The sequence below is a fragment of the Macrosteles quadrilineatus genome, unplaced genomic scaffold (genome assembly GCF_028750875.1).
Source record: "Macrosteles quadrilineatus isolate MER2022 unplaced genomic scaffold, UCM_ALF_1.0 Scaffold_7__1_contigs__length_78375512, whole genome shotgun sequence".
Lineage (NCBI taxonomy): Eukaryota > Metazoa > Arthropoda > Insecta > Hemiptera > Cicadellidae > Macrosteles > Macrosteles quadrilineatus.
The window spans coordinates 8,853,698-8,869,255 of NW_026542600.1; the positions used below are offsets into that span (position 1 = coordinate 8,853,698).

A 15,558-nucleotide genomic window follows, 5' to 3' on the forward strand; every position below is an offset into this window, starting at 1 on the left:
TATGTAAATTTTATTTTCCTTCCAGTTTTTAAACCTACTAACAATTCTTGTGGGTTTGGTTTGAATGAGAGTTCTAATTTCCTTTTGAGGTAATCAATTTACAACCAATTTATATGGTAAATTTGTTAGTTTCTTAGTGTGTTAATCGTACAGTGATAAAATAACTTAATATTTCAGAAAAATCTAACAGCCCAGAAACATAAACAAGCATAGTGTAAATGCTTCTATTGATTTTTTAGGTTATTTATTGATGCATTTTTTTCTTTGCACACAAAAATGGAAACACACATGGAACATTACCACAGCATAAGCTATTCTTCTAGAATTGGTATCACTTTATAAAAAAAATTTCTTTTTCTTCTATCAACTCCTTTTACATATCTCACGTAGTGTTTTGTAATATCCGCTCTTGTTTTAATGATGTTTTCAATTTTTGTTCTCTTTCTCTTAAAGTATTAAAAATAGTCAGGACCAAATCATTCTTCTTAGTCCAGGGACAGAGGAGGCCGAAATTTTATTATAATCGTATCCGACCTGACCCTTGTACTGTGCTGTTCCCCTCCGCTCACCCCCAGCCTTGTGATCAACTCCTGACCGACACAACTGTATGATTACTTTTGCTACCACAGAAATGATCCACCCCCATCATTACTCATTTAATATTTTCATCATCAAAAATTAAAAACCCAAACCAATTTATGTTTGTTTGTTTTTATTAAGACCTTTGCAAACTAGAATATTGTTTATGACCCAATGTCTTCAAAACTAAACTGATTTTATAGTCTTGGACCATTTTTATATTGTGATTTAACATTACTATTTTGTTCTAACAGGTATGTAATTGACTTAAACGACTAAATGCATAGTATGACAAGGTTTCGCTAATGGTAAACAGAAATTAAATCTTTGAGATTCATAATAAAATTGAATAAATCAAACAACTTTATATTTGTATGGTTTTAATTTTTAGATAAACTATCGGCTTTGTACAGTGGAACCTCAATAGAAGACCTTCGATAACGAGTGTCAAACGCCCTTGGTTTTATATTGCCCTTAACTACATGTAATTGCAGTCTCGATAAGACGTCAACTTGATAACAAGTCTTATTTCATAATCCCCATGAGGGATTTGTTATCGAGGTTCTATGTATACTTGTAGTCATGGGCTTGTTAGCTGTTGACACGTAAACCAGCATAATGCCATCGCTTACGGAACCACGTTCTAAATTTTCTTCTTGCAAGACAAATCTTTGTAGTTTTGCACAACTTAATCACTGTCTCCTGTTTCTTGAGGCTCGTACTTTAACAGTTTCTTCCTTAATTCTCTGACTTGGTCGTTCTTTCTCCCGATCATTTTCTTCATGTTCATATACGCAGCTGTTTGGTTGAATTTCTTTTCTAGCTCCTGGAAAATAATTGTATCAGTAAAAAAAGTTGACGGTAAGAAATTAAAACAAATCTTTACACAACAGGTGAAAATATTATTAGACAACCAAAAGACAGTAAGTAGTAGGTTATTTACTTTGCTGTTATTAAGCTTCTACACCAGAGTAGATTGAACAACAAAACAAAGACTGTTTGTGATAATTCATGCTATTCAAGTGGCATTTTTAAAACATGATAATAATAGAAGCCCAGAAACAAGTTCATAATCTTACTATGAGAGTGTCTTAATGAAGCAATGAAGCAAGCTGGTTCATTTGGACAACAATACAGTGTTTTACTTCCCCGGCTATCATTCTAACCAATCCCCATCCTAGTGCAACTATTAGTTTTGTCACAGCAACCAATAACAATGGCCATGAGAAAAAACTGTTGCTCCCACCAAGTATCACGATTTGTTGTTAGATTCATGTGGTTTAAAGGGTCAACCCGGGGGAGTGAGCTGGTCTAGTAGTTAGAACGCAGGACTTCGGTACCTAAGGTCCCGGGTTCAAATCCCGTCAAATCACCAATGGATTTCATCTAAATGATAATGACGCAACCCCTAGGTCTAGCAGGAAGTAATGTGAAAAACAATCCCGGGCTCGTGCATAGCGTCCAAAAGGGTCAACCCATATTTAAGTCTTGCCAGTTCGGAGGTTGATTTAGAAATGTGCGTAGATGGTAGAGGAACTTCAGTAATTTTTTTTCACAAAGTTTCGCACAGCTGCAGTTATTTATCAGTTTTATAAGGTAGTGACAAAGTTAGAAAGGTCCTGCATGCGGATCGTGGTGTGACTGGACAAGTTTAAAATTTAGAATGTTGATTGTCAATTGACTGAAAAAGCAGTTTTTTAACTAATGAGTCTCTAAGATGGATAGATATCTCTAAGAAGTCCTTAAGATCACCAAGGACAATTAATTGTTTACCCTGGTAGTCTCAAACATGTCTATTTTCAAGCAAAGTTTCTTGGGTTTAATCATTGTCTCAATAGAAATTGTAGAGCACCTACTGCCAATCTCATGCGCATCTAAGCCACTTGCAGACATTTTAAACCCTGTAACCTTTGAACTTAATTAGCTGTCTTTGATTATTAAGGTTTTAATAGGTCCTGGCTAAAAAGCAGCTGATCACAGTCAGTAACAAAGCTACACAGATCATCTGACTCCGTTCTACACTCACCCTTCATTCATATTCAGCCAGTACACACATAAGTGTACTCCGCTATTTAAAGAATTGAATTGAATTAGGAAGATACTAATCGTTCCTTTGACGTGGGGATCGGCTAGAATAAAAGTAAAATGTATTAAAAGAAAAAGCATGGGCGCTAGCGTCAGGCCTATAGTTTGTATGTGAAGTGCTATGGGCCCAAAAGATAATTGCGCTCTTCTCCACCTACCTTATGGAGGAACTTTTCTCTTCCTTGTGCCCCTAACAAACCTTTTGCACCCCTGGGCTCGGGCCCATGGGGCCCATTTATTAAAGCGGCCCTGGCTAGGGTCAGATTTGAACTTACTCACTTGATTGCAATGGGGGACCTTAATTTACACACAACCCTTGTATATATCACTATTTAGACATTTTCTACACACCTGTTGTGCCAGTGCTAGTTGAGACTGTACTGTCTGCATTTCTGAGCTTAACTGTTCACTCAGCACTTTCTCATACTGACTCAGCAAATGCTCAGGATCTTGTTTCTGGAAAATCAACAGAAAAGCGTAACTATAAGGTAGTACCTGAAAGTAAATCAGTTTCCCATGTTAACCTTATGAGTACTCATATTTAAATGGAATTAATGAATCTTAACAGCTATTTCAATTAAACAAGTTGGTTCTGTTCTATGATGTTCAATAGCATTAAAGTTACAAGTAGGGATGGACGGGATTGAATTTTTAGTTCGGGACGGGACGGGACGGGATTTTTATTTCCTTCCCGATTTTCGGGACGGGACGAGACGGGATTTTTTTCTGTGCATAAAAAGAAAGTACTGTATTGCAGTTACCAAAAAAGACATACGAAATCAATTTTTACCATTTGTGGCACTGATCTATAAAAACAAAAAAATGGGTAACAATTTACAGGTACCTATAGAAACTTGTGACTCGCGGGTCACGGGGTGATCGTCTGTATGACTCACGGTCACGGCGCGATCGTCGGTATGACTCCGCGGTCACGGGGATATCGTCGGTATGACTCCACGGTCACGGCGCGATCGTCGGTATGACTCGTGGTCACGGCGCGATCGTCGTCATGACTCGCGGTCACGGGGCAATCGTCGGTATGACTCGCGGTCACGGCGCGATCGTCGGTATGACTTGCGGTCACGGCGCGATCGTCGGTATGACTCCGCGGTCACGGGGTTATCGTCGGTAGGACTCCGCGGTCACGTCGTGATCGTCGGTATGACTCACCATCACGGTATGATCGTCAGTATGACTCCGCGGTAACGGCGCGATCGTCGGTAGGACTCCGCGGTCACGGCGCGATTGTCGGTATGACTCGTGGTCACAGCGCGATCGTCGGTAGGACTCCGCGGTCACGGCGTGACTGTCGGTATGACTCCGCGGTCACAGCCCGATCGTCGTTATGACTCGCGGTCACGGTGTGATCGTCGGTCCAATAATCGCGGCCACGGCGCGATCGTCGTTATGACTCCGCGGTCACGGCGTAATCGTCGAAATGACTTCGTCTCCTGCGTTCGCGGACCTATCGCTCGCAATAACGGCGTTATCGGCACTCGCGAAGCGGAAAAATCGCCGACGATCGGACCAAATCCCGTCCCGAAAAATTCCCGAGTCAAATGTAATCCCGTCCCGATAATCGGGAATATTTTTTTCCCGAAAAATTCCCGAAATTTCGGGACCTGTCCATCCCTAGTTACAAGGATTAACAACAGGGTGCAGCACTATTATTTCTTTTACATTTATGACAACAGCTAATTTGCAACCAAAAGGTGAGTGAGCGTAGCGAACGAACTTCAACCTGGAGACGAGTTAGCGTAGCGAACGAGCTAACCTGAAGGCAAGTGAGCGCAGCGAACGAGCTCTAACCTAAAAGTGAGTGAGCGTAGAACGAACGAACTTCAACCAGGACGTCAGGACATGGTTGAGCCATGCGAACGAGATCATCTTGAAAATTAAGAAGTTAAACGGGGCAAAGCCCGCGGGTTACAGCTAGTTTAAGATAAAAAGTTAACTTTATATACAATTCTTTCCTTAGCTTCCTAAGTTTTCCTATCATGGATCCATCGCCTAACCTCAACATATTCTCCGTTATTTGCTTGAAGAAAGTCAAGTCGGTTTTTCAGCTCTGACCACACATTGTGGCTCATTTAATTAGATATTTTGGAAAGGCTTCCCTTATCTTTGATTTAGATTCATCTATGTTCGAGATCGGCGAGCGATAGATACACTTGATCTTTCACAAACCCCAAAACAAAAGAATTACATTTCAGATTTTGTCTCTATAAACCATTCAATACACTTTCAAGTGCACCTTTATATTGCAACTTTATGTTTTGTGAAAATTCAAACATGCTAACAACAATGGAACAGCTGACTACTGTTGAAGGGTACTTAAAAAAACTTAAAGACACAAGCTTTAAAACAGCCAAAGTTGACTTTTCAATGACCCTTGGTTATACGTATAAGCTGTAGATTTGATCCATTCTTTTTGGGACAACCTGTATATCAACATTCATAAAAATGGCTGCAGCTGGTCCAAATTGATGGGATGCCCACTTCAGTAACAAAAGTCAATGCTACTAGCTATTAAATGTTTTAAGCGAGTTCATAATTACTTCAATCTGTGGGGTCGCTGTTGTCTGATCGTTGTTCGTCATCGTTGTCAGTTGTTGAAGCTCATGAGTGAGATGGGTGATTCTTTCGTCTTTCTTCTCAACCAACCCTATCAGCTTGTTTCTATCCTCTTTCAGTTGGATGATCTGAAATTTTCAAACACTTTTACAGTTGGGAAAGTTATTTCCACCCTTTCTAAATAATCCAAATATAGGCACTCTGATGATTAATAATAACCAATAGGTAATGCTGCTCATAAAAAACTCTATTGACGAATGATGTAGACACATAGTAAATCATATTGAATGATTTAACTTTCCTAAGATTTTATTTAACATAGAAAATAGACATTAACACAACTCTGAGCATTTATAACTAACATAAGCTGATTTGAAATTACAAAACATATTTGTACATAATAACTGATAACTGGATGTTTTTACGCGGATAGTATACATGCGACTGTAATTGTTGTGACAGGGAGAGGGGTCACTAATTTATTGTTTAGAAGTGATGGAGCAGTGGACGGACGTACATGCGTATGTGAGAAATAGCGTGTCTATCATGGCAATGCAGTGACTTTCTTGACTTCACTTTCAACTTAAACCCCATGACACAAGTAAATTTAGACAAAACTGTACTGTAATTGCATTTGTAAAGGCAGTAACAAAATAATTACATTAAATATCTTCGGCTTTCCATATTATTAAGAAAATAATACTTCAATTACCAATCGCCCTTTCCTTTTTGCCATATCAAGTGCATTATTTTATTTGTGTTCATGTAAGGTAAAACTCAAAATAACTTTGTGATGAGAATTGTATGTGTTATTAAATTTACAGAAAGTAAATCAAAATATGTCTAATAATTTTGAACTATATATTCACTATCACTACATTTACCTATTGAATTTAATGATGATAGAAGAGTCCATCGTCCATCCTTTTATGTGTCCAAACTTATTCAATATATAAACATAAGATAGACACCTGATAATGTTAAGTGAACTAAAGCTCATAGTAACGTGCTATGTATTTGTACAAAATAACTTTGGCAAAATAAAATGTTATACATGTTTAAAAGAGCTCACCTGATTTTCAAAATGTTTGAACTTCTCTTCAAGCTGTTGATTTTCGGCTTGGAGTCTTTCTATTTCAATGCGGAGAAGTTGTGATGATCCATCCTCATTATTCAATGGTTCCAACTTCAGTTTGCTGCCCAGATCTGAAGCTTCCATTGCTTTGACATGTTCCAACATTTCTCTGTATTACATAGATAAATTTGAAGTGAAACAGTAATTTCAAAAATTACTTTGAATGTAAACTCTTAAAATTTGATTAGATTTAAGATAAAAGGTTTGGCCTAGTGCCAACAGTTAGAATGTATCAGCCGAGCTCATTCCTGGTTTTTCTTCCACAGGCCAAAAGCCTGTTGACTGCCAAACTCAAGGTTAAGAGGCAAACCTTCCCAAAAACAAATTTCATGTCAGCCAATTACAAATTAATGTATATATTCCAGTGGTTATAGCTAAATTGACCTGTTCTGTATCTCGGAGAGGTTGACGAGGACACGCAGGTGCCATTTGTCTGCTTGCGCCAGAACCTGCGCGAGTAACAGCGCCGACGTGTGCGCCAGACTTATCAGCTCCGTCTCCACATCTGAGTGTATCAGTACTTGAAGCTCTCGTAGGATCTCCGTCACTTCTCCTTGAGTGTACGTTGCATCCAATAACCTGGAAAAGATGTACAGTAACATGAGAATTTCAACCTCTAGATGTATTATTTCACACACCCTACACATTACACCACCTTGTGTGTCAATTTCAGGGGTCTTCTTTTGATTTCATCTTCTTCTCACTAACACTATAGTCTATATTTATAAAAATAGGTCATTAGTATGATAGTCAGGTTGATCAGACAATTTTTGGATATAACTTTTTTTAATATAAACTTTTATTTTTATTTATAATTAAGGTCCATTTTTGAGCCATCAAAAACCTGCTGACTTATCATACCAGTAATCAAACTGATCAAAATAGTTACTCAGCTCCCCTGTTCTTTCTACAGGCTTCAAGACTAAAATGCATATTCAGGGCCGCGTTAAGGGTCAGTGGAGCCCTGGGCAAACCCAGCAGTGCCCCCATTTTTTCCTATTGCGGGCAGGTGATGGTTGAGGGACACCCGGTGGGCGCCCCCAAACCTTCGCCGCCCCTGGGCGTATGCCCAGTCTGCCCGTTTATAAAAGTGGGCCTGCGCATATTTTAAATGCGGAATATAGTTAGATAAATGTTTTTGGGCATTACTCAACTTACTGAAATCAGGAGAACACAGTCCTTGTCACCAGTTTATTGTACACACACAAACACACACTAATAAAAAATAAAATACCGTTGTGAGCGCCTAACCACAACTTATTTTTGTTTGTTCATTAATGTGTGTTTCTGTGTGTGCGATGAACTGTGGTGACAAAGACTGTGTTCTCCTGATTTCAATAAGGTGAGTGATGCGCACAAATATTTTTTAAACTGAATCATTGACCTCACCTAAAAAACCATGTTGTTTAGAAATTTTATTGTTTTTATACTTGGAAAACAAAACCATGTAATCCTCACCTTGTATCAGCTATGTCTTGAATGCACATATCAATAGCTTTGAGGTTCTGGGTTCGCAAGTATCGAGCAAACTGAATGTAGCTCTTGACAATTCCCTGATGATGATCATCTAAGCCAAGTTCAGCCTGAAATAAACCAAAGTTACGAATGTTGTATCAATCCAATCTGATATAGATCCATGTTAGTGAATTTCCATATAGGGTTGTAGCTATTACCGTACGTGCAATGGAAAACTCTAAACCAATTTACTTTCACATTTTAATGTGCCTTGAGGCCAAAAACGCTATTTAAATTAATGTCCAAGAACATAACTCAAGCAATTTTAGTCTGGTTTTGATGAAATTCATGAATGAGTAGAGTATGAATTATAAAAAAAATAGTATCTATGAAGTAATGAAGTTATTCGTAAAACTATTGGATTGTGTAATATGAAAAGGTATCAGTTTCAAGTATAACAACAAGATTCAAACAAACTAAAAAAAATATAGTTAACATGTTGCTATTCAAAGATCAGGTTGACATAGACAGAACCTTTATGTATTGAGGTTAGAGGTGACTATGGTTAGCTTAAAGTTAAATGTGTACAATATTTAAGGGTAGAATCATAAATTTACTATTTCAGAAAATAAAATTTATAAAACATACAAAAATAATTCAAATGCAATTAAAAATCAAAACTGAAAACTGGAAATAGTGCTTGTATAACAATAACTAATCCTCAAACAATAACCTTTTCTTATTTATAGCTATCATTACATAAATTTTTATTTACGTAAGATAAATTACTGTTTTTATCAATAAGAAAACTAACAACATATTTGTGAACATGTTCACTGATTCAGAAAATGTAGTGAAATTAGTTTTAAATTGTTAAACAAAAGCAGTGGACACTTACCATTGTTTGTTTGGGCTGGTTCCTATGACGACAATAATCAATAAAATTCAAATGTTCAGGCCTAGCTAAACAGGCCTTGATGATTAACAATATCAAATACTGTAATTGTAGTAAATAGTTGTTAACTGATTAAATAAAAAAGGAGCTCAAAACTATACCTCTCATATAGTAACTACTAAACGGTTTATATATCTGTATACAATATAAACATACAGGGTGGCTGAAAAGTAACTCTTGTATCCCCCTAAACTTTTTAACCATTTAAAATCAATTTGCTGCAACCCTCTTAGATATAAGAGGCTACAATAATGAAAAAAAACTCAACTCTTGGGTAGTGGAAGTAGGGGGTAGCTCAAAATATTCAAATGGGAGTTTATAAAAAATAAAGACTTACCTTCTATACTATTGACAAGTTTGTAAAATTGTTATAAAACATGTTAATTCAGTAACAATTGGTAAGTTTGCTCCAAACAGATCTATCTTCATAAATATATTTCTCTTGATACATTGCATCTTTTACTTAGTGTTTATATTATGATAGGAACTACACTAACAATAGGATAAAATATCCAACAGAGAAGCCTAGCATTCTCCGATCAGATTCAAAATACTTTATTTAGTCTCTCCATCGAGAGTATTCAATTTTAAAATGGCATTTAAAAAAGTTTGAAAAGTCCTAAATATTTTGATAACGAAATAACAGTTTTTTTTCTAATCTCAAACATTAATGAATGGTACGACTTTTGCTTGAGTTAGAAACTTATTCCACAATGTACAAGGATTGTCCTTAAACTTAAGTCTCCATCAAGCTTCCCTCATAGCTATAAGTCAGCTAGTTCGATTCCGTTTCTTTACTTAATTCCTCATGATTCCTGTTGCCAACCCTCGTACTGTATGAATTTTATTGTCAATGAGTTTGTTTGTGGAAACTGAGTGGGATAGTCCAGCTACTAAGAAAAATTAGCTGTTGGCTATAGATGTTTTATCTATGCTATAGTCCACCACTACCTTCAATACACCAGTTTACTATTGTAATTTTTTTATGTACAAAAAGCAACAGCAGATAATGGCTAAACATACCTTGTCAGACAATTCTTAAAATGTAGTATCGATTGAAACTTGCTACATGTCTTCTTCCAATCCTGCCTGTGGCAATGTAGAGTGTACACACGTGTAATTGATAGGCCTATTATTAATAGTTTTTGTGATATGTGCTTTGTTTGACTAATTCTGACGACACCAATTATTGGATTCTTTCTGCCTTACAATGACGGGGTTATTAAAAATCACTGAAACATATAGACATTTTCAAGCAATACTATATGTTAAGGATTGTGTGACGAGATATCATCTATACTTGTTTAATACGCAAGCAGGATTTTTGTGACAATTACTCCTCCAAAACTACTGAACCGATTGACATGTTTTTGGTCTCATTGGAAAGAGCGTAGCGTGAAGTTGTGCTGGAAACTTTCTTTATAGGGAAATAATTAGAGAATGAGGCCCTGGGGCCCTTTAAAGTTTCGTATTTCTCCATAAGATTAACATGGGAAACAAAAATTGTTTGAAACTCCAGCTGTTGTCAGAAATTAAAGGTGAGAAGAAGAACATATGTTAATTGTAAACAGTCGATAAGTTTTATATTTAATAAGCTACATTTACTGCTACTAATTACATTACTACTAACATTTACTGACTTGGTTGAAATGAAATATTTAGTATTTTTGAATTTGGGTTGGCGTAAATATTACAATGGAAAAAGCGAGAGAGCCTGGATAAATTGATATCTTAAAAAGAAAACTGAATTAACACTGTGCTACATTTCTTAGTAGCCTAATCATTGAAAGAGCCGGTTTGCAAACTATGGAAACATAGGAAAATCGTAGAACACCACCAAGGAGAAGAAATAGAAATATTTTTTTTTTTTTTGGAATTTATAATCGTTATTATGGGCAACCTAATAGAGCTATGAGTAAGGCTATTTGTAGAAAACACTGAAAAACTACACCAGCTTTTGAAAAATGGTAAGTTAAGATATTTACAAAAAATGTTGATTATATCGATCTGTTAATGTGCATCATGAGTATTTCCATAATCTTTGAGTTGGGTCTTTTAAAGTCAGAAATTATGACTGTTATTCGTTTTAAAATAACGCCTGTAATACTTAGCAATTGCTCGAATTCGAGCAACAGGGACACTAGTTAGTAATTATTTGTCATAAAATGCAATCCTGGGGCTAAAAAGGAAATATGAGTAACAGCAATCTTCAAGACTGTTGGTGTGTCCAAATTTTTTAATTTCTGGAAATTCAAGTGCGGGGGGGTCTGCAGTTATACATCTGAAAGCTGAGGCTGTAAATAACTACCCTTTACAAGCGTTACCATATGGTTTAGCTAAGGGTAATATTTTAGCATAGGCCTAGAACACAAAGGTGCAAGTACCACAATTGAAAAATAATCCCTCTGGTTATGTTACATTATCGTAGAGTACTTCAGTGGTGTAGTTGTACATATTCCAGTTTGGAATCCTTAGCTTCATCAGAGAACTAACGTTGAAGAAATTCACAATTTCAACTATATCACAGCCCAATTGCGGGAGAGGTTCATGACTTTACTGCAACCGCAGAAGACGATAGTGTGTTCACGACTGTGGAAGATGTTCACAACTTGCAGCAATCACAGGAGACGTTTACAATTTTCCCACCCTCTCAGGAGATGTATAACTGATTTGAATGCTAATTACGATCGTTAAAACCTATGCAGCCATTGTTAAGTTATAATTCAATAAAAAAAACAATGGGGGTTCTCAAAATAATTTATAAGATTCTTTGAAAAAGCAAAGAGGAAACTCACCGTTCTCTTACTCCACTACACCACGCTTACCCTTATCTTGGTCTGAAATACCAGAGTTATAAATCCAAAATATTAAAATTGTCCAGAAATGCCTTAACAATTTTCACCCATATCGGTAAAAAGTAAAAACATTATATCTGACTAGGCATTTTATCAAGGTCAGAAAATACAAAATATTCAACCCAAATTCCCTTACAATCATCATTGTGTACATATTTTTATGTTTTCCCACAGGAGGGAATTCTCCTGTTATTTGAGGGTTAGGGTAAAAAATACTCCCCAAACCCCGAGCCCAGGTCCACACCACAGTTGTAGCCTAGGAACCAGTATTATCTAAATCCAGCCCTGGGTTGAGTTGACTTTATAGCCCTGACAGGACTGACTTAAATTGAATATCTTCGCCAAACAATGTTTAAGGTGACAAAAGTGAATATTTTAATAAAACAAAAAAATGTTCTGTCCGAGCCAATACTGACACAGCCAGCTTCCCTTGCATTCAATCACTCGTACCCCAAAATACTTGTATCACAAAATACCCCTCAAAGTAGAGAATGCCATTTGCATCATTGTTAAAAATATCTATTTCACAAATCAAAATATGTGACATTTGCAACTTTGCAAGAGATATTCAATTAAAGAGGTAGCTCCTGTTTTCTAATAAGAGGATTGTTTCAAATTTCTTTTAATTGGTTTATCAGATTTATAATTCACAGGATACTTGGCATAAGATTTTTTTATTTTAGGTTGGTCACACTTAATACTATTGTTATGGCATTGTACTAATGCTAAGGATAAATCACCACACAATTCTATATAAAAATGATATTTATTACAAGAAACAAATTTTACTTTGGCTTCACATCTGTGATTAACGTTGGACTAACATGAGAATCACCTTAGTTATTAAAGTTAAAACTAGATTAAGGGTAACTACATAGGCCTATTCAGAAAGTTTTTTGTATATCTTAACCAATTTATACGGTTTCTTTACTTTTTTCTTCAGCTAAAGACATACAAATAGTAAAACAACAATTAACCTCCTTCATCGGTTGTAAGTCAGGAGGTATAATCAAGAAATAAATTATCTGTTTGGTTAGTATTACAATGTCACTAAATAAATTATACCATATTTACAGTCTATACAGTATATTAACAGTCTATAATATATTGTCCCCTTCCCGTCACAGAAACTGCCATGTGGCAACTTTTCAGGAGAGTCAAAAATATAACATACCCTTGTTAACTTTTTTTTTGTTAAATGAAACCATTAACTTATGGAACCTTTATGTTTGGTGAACTTGTGATTTCAGAAGAGAACAGAGCTTTTGTTTGTATGTCAACTTCACTTCACTACCTACTACCCAAAATAGATAAATATTTGAGATTTGTCACTCTGTCAGAGTTGTTTAAAACTGTTTTTACTTTGCTACAGTTTTATACAAGGGTAATACATAAGATTTTATATTTGAAATAACTTATTTGTTTACATATCTTGAGTTTAAGTTCTTCCTATCTCCACAGCTTGTAACAAGTTATGAGACTGTTTGAGAGTACGTACTTAAGGACGTTAAGGAGTTTGTTTCTGAAGTAAATCAAAAATTAATTTCAGATGCATCTGTATGACTGGAAGGAGGATATTATTTACAGCATGTTACTTCTATGAAGTATTTCTGGGCAAGATTACATGGTAAAATAAATACGTGATTGCAAAATAATAACAGTTCATGGTTAGAACTGTTAAACAGGGGGACAGATATTCCATCATTGTGAGTATCCAACAGGCGTGTGACTGCCGTAAAACTTGAGTAATAGTTTTTAAATGTGTACGAAAGCGGAGACCAGATGAAAATATGTATAACTGCACTCGAGATTTTGAGGTTGTTTTTACTTGGGGTTCTGGAATGTTTTTTCCAAAATTAATTCGTCCAACACAAGGTTAAAATTTAAACCTATATTGCTTAAAATTTACTGAGATCATTTTAACCTAAACTTAACACAGCTTTACCTTCAAATATAGACCTGGTCAGAATTTGTTGTCAGAAAATGGGAATTTGCCGACTTGCCCGAAAAACTAACTTATGATACATATGAATATTTTAGGCCTGGAGTTTTGAAATTGATTCTGCTCAAGATCAAAGATAGATGTAGTAAATACATTTGTCATCTAGTATAATACAATGAATGATACAAAACACAAGATCTATGATACAATGAATACAGAGGCTATTAACATTTATGTACAGTTCAATATACACAGTAGGCATACAGATAGATATGTTTATATATGCGGCAGCTATTAAGGGGTCAAATTGTGAAGAGGAAGTGTTTACAATGTTATGTGAGTAGGCTGGAAATGTTGGACAATAATTAAAGCCACAGCCTTCTTGCATATCACACTACAAATGTCTTTTGCTTTTGTTTATTTTTTAAATAAATATTGTAAAATTGTAATCTTGATGATGCAAAATGCACACTACAATTTATATCAACTTATTAAACTAATAACTTAAGTGATGCAGGCTATCCAGAATACTTAAATAACACTCATCCACTATTTACCAGTGTGTTAAAATTTTTAAAATGTATTGTATTTTCAACTATTACGGCCCATTATTGATAAGCATAGGTAAAAATGTTGTAAAATGTTGTTTAAAATGCCTACGGCTCCAACATATTCGTTTTCAAGACATTGCAGTTCATTTGGCGAAAATTTTTTTGTCCTAGGCCGCTAGGCATGAGCCGGGAATTGTTTTTCTCACTACCTCAGGCTAGACCTAGGGGTTGCAGCATTATCACTTAGATAAATTCCATTGGTGATTTGGCGGGATTTGACCCCGGGACCTCAGGAACCGAAGTACCGCGCTCTAGCCGCTATACTATCGCTTCCCATGGGAAAATATAATAAAAGCAGAACAAATAAATATCGATGGAGAGATAAAAGATGACCTCAATCATTCTTACACTTGGTAATAATAGAGTACTTATCTGTCTGCTCTATGGTATTACAGAACAGATTTCATTACCTCGGGACTGTTGATAACACAACACTTAGTAGCCTGTGATTGGGTAATAAGTACAAATGGAAACTTGAATGCGTCAAGAGAACCCAAAAAAGGAATAGAAGAACAAAGAGAAAGAATGACACAATCTTTATACTCTTTAAGTAAATTTCTTATAAAAGGAACAAGTCATTACCGTAGGTCTCATGGTAATGCCTAGACCCAGGACCACATTGTTTTTTGTTTTTGTTTTTTTGTTTTAATGTCCCCAGAGACTATAAACACCATCCGGTCAAATTCATATAAATTTATGTTTAGATTTTCATCAAATCTTTATTAAATTCCTTACAAAACGTGTAAACCAATGTTAATTTTAACTAGTACTGACCCAGCATGTTCGGACTATGGGAATGGAGTTTTATTGGGTAAAAATTTGTGTTTTTCTTTTTTAGCCCCACAAAATTAAAATTTGGCAGTTTATTTCTAAACCATTGTAGAGCTCAAAAAACAAATAATTAACAGCATCACCGTAGGTGTAGTAACAGAAAAAAAACTACAAATTTAAAATTACCCGGTTAATTGTATGGATAATATGTAAACTGATGTAGTTTGCTTGTTTATAGGTATAATTTTATTAAGTTTGGTAAATTAATCTACTTCATACCAAGCATAACAACTACTAAATCAAACACACTTTATGACATTCCTTGTAGCAGCTACTCACTAAACCTAATGTTATTCAAATGGAGTATGAATCCAAAATGTTTAAGGGGATATCTAAGTAGAAATCCGATCACGTAAATGAAAATTATTTAGTTTTACAGTTTTGCAGCGTGTTTTTAAACTTGACTGCTGTTTGCACTACACCAGGGACAAATTAACCATGAATATATTCTTCAGTCTTGAAGACATGATGTTCCCTCTCTCTTGGTCACGGAAACAACATCATCTTTTTTCCGTGATTGCGGTGAGCGGTTGCAA

At 35.7% G+C, this 15,558-nt stretch overlaps 1 protein-coding gene across 1 annotated transcript; it reads right to left on the reverse strand.

Moving 5' to 3' along the window:
* Nucleotides 1-1,031: 1,031 nt before the first annotated feature.
* LOC128998179 (leucine zipper transcription factor-like protein 1) lies at nt 1,032-14,785 on the reverse strand. The gene is made up of 7 exons (XM_054424195.1): nt 14,774-14,785; nt 7,832-7,956; nt 6,758-6,952; nt 6,311-6,482; nt 5,223-5,366; nt 3,016-3,120; nt 1,032-1,405 (listed from the first exon to the last, which is right to left on the reverse strand). The coding sequence occupies exons 1-7, from the start codon at nt 14,783-14,785 to the stop codon at nt 1,268-1,270; spliced, it is 891 nt and encodes a 296-aa protein (XP_054280170.1). The 3' UTR covers nt 1,032-1,267.
* Between the last annotated feature and the right edge of the window lie 773 nt (nt 14,786-15,558).

Bases quoted from the DNA above. Each gene is read 5' to 3' on its own strand.
- LOC128998179 (XM_054424195.1), bottom strand. The intron at 6,953-7,831 runs GTGAGGATTACA...CATCTTTTCCAG, and splicing joins CAAGACATAGCTGATACAAG to GTTATTGGATGCAACGTACA. The intron at 1,406-3,015 runs GTGTGTAGAAAA...ATTATTTTCCAG, and splicing joins AACTAGCACTGGCACAACAG to GAGCTAGAAAAGAAATTCAA.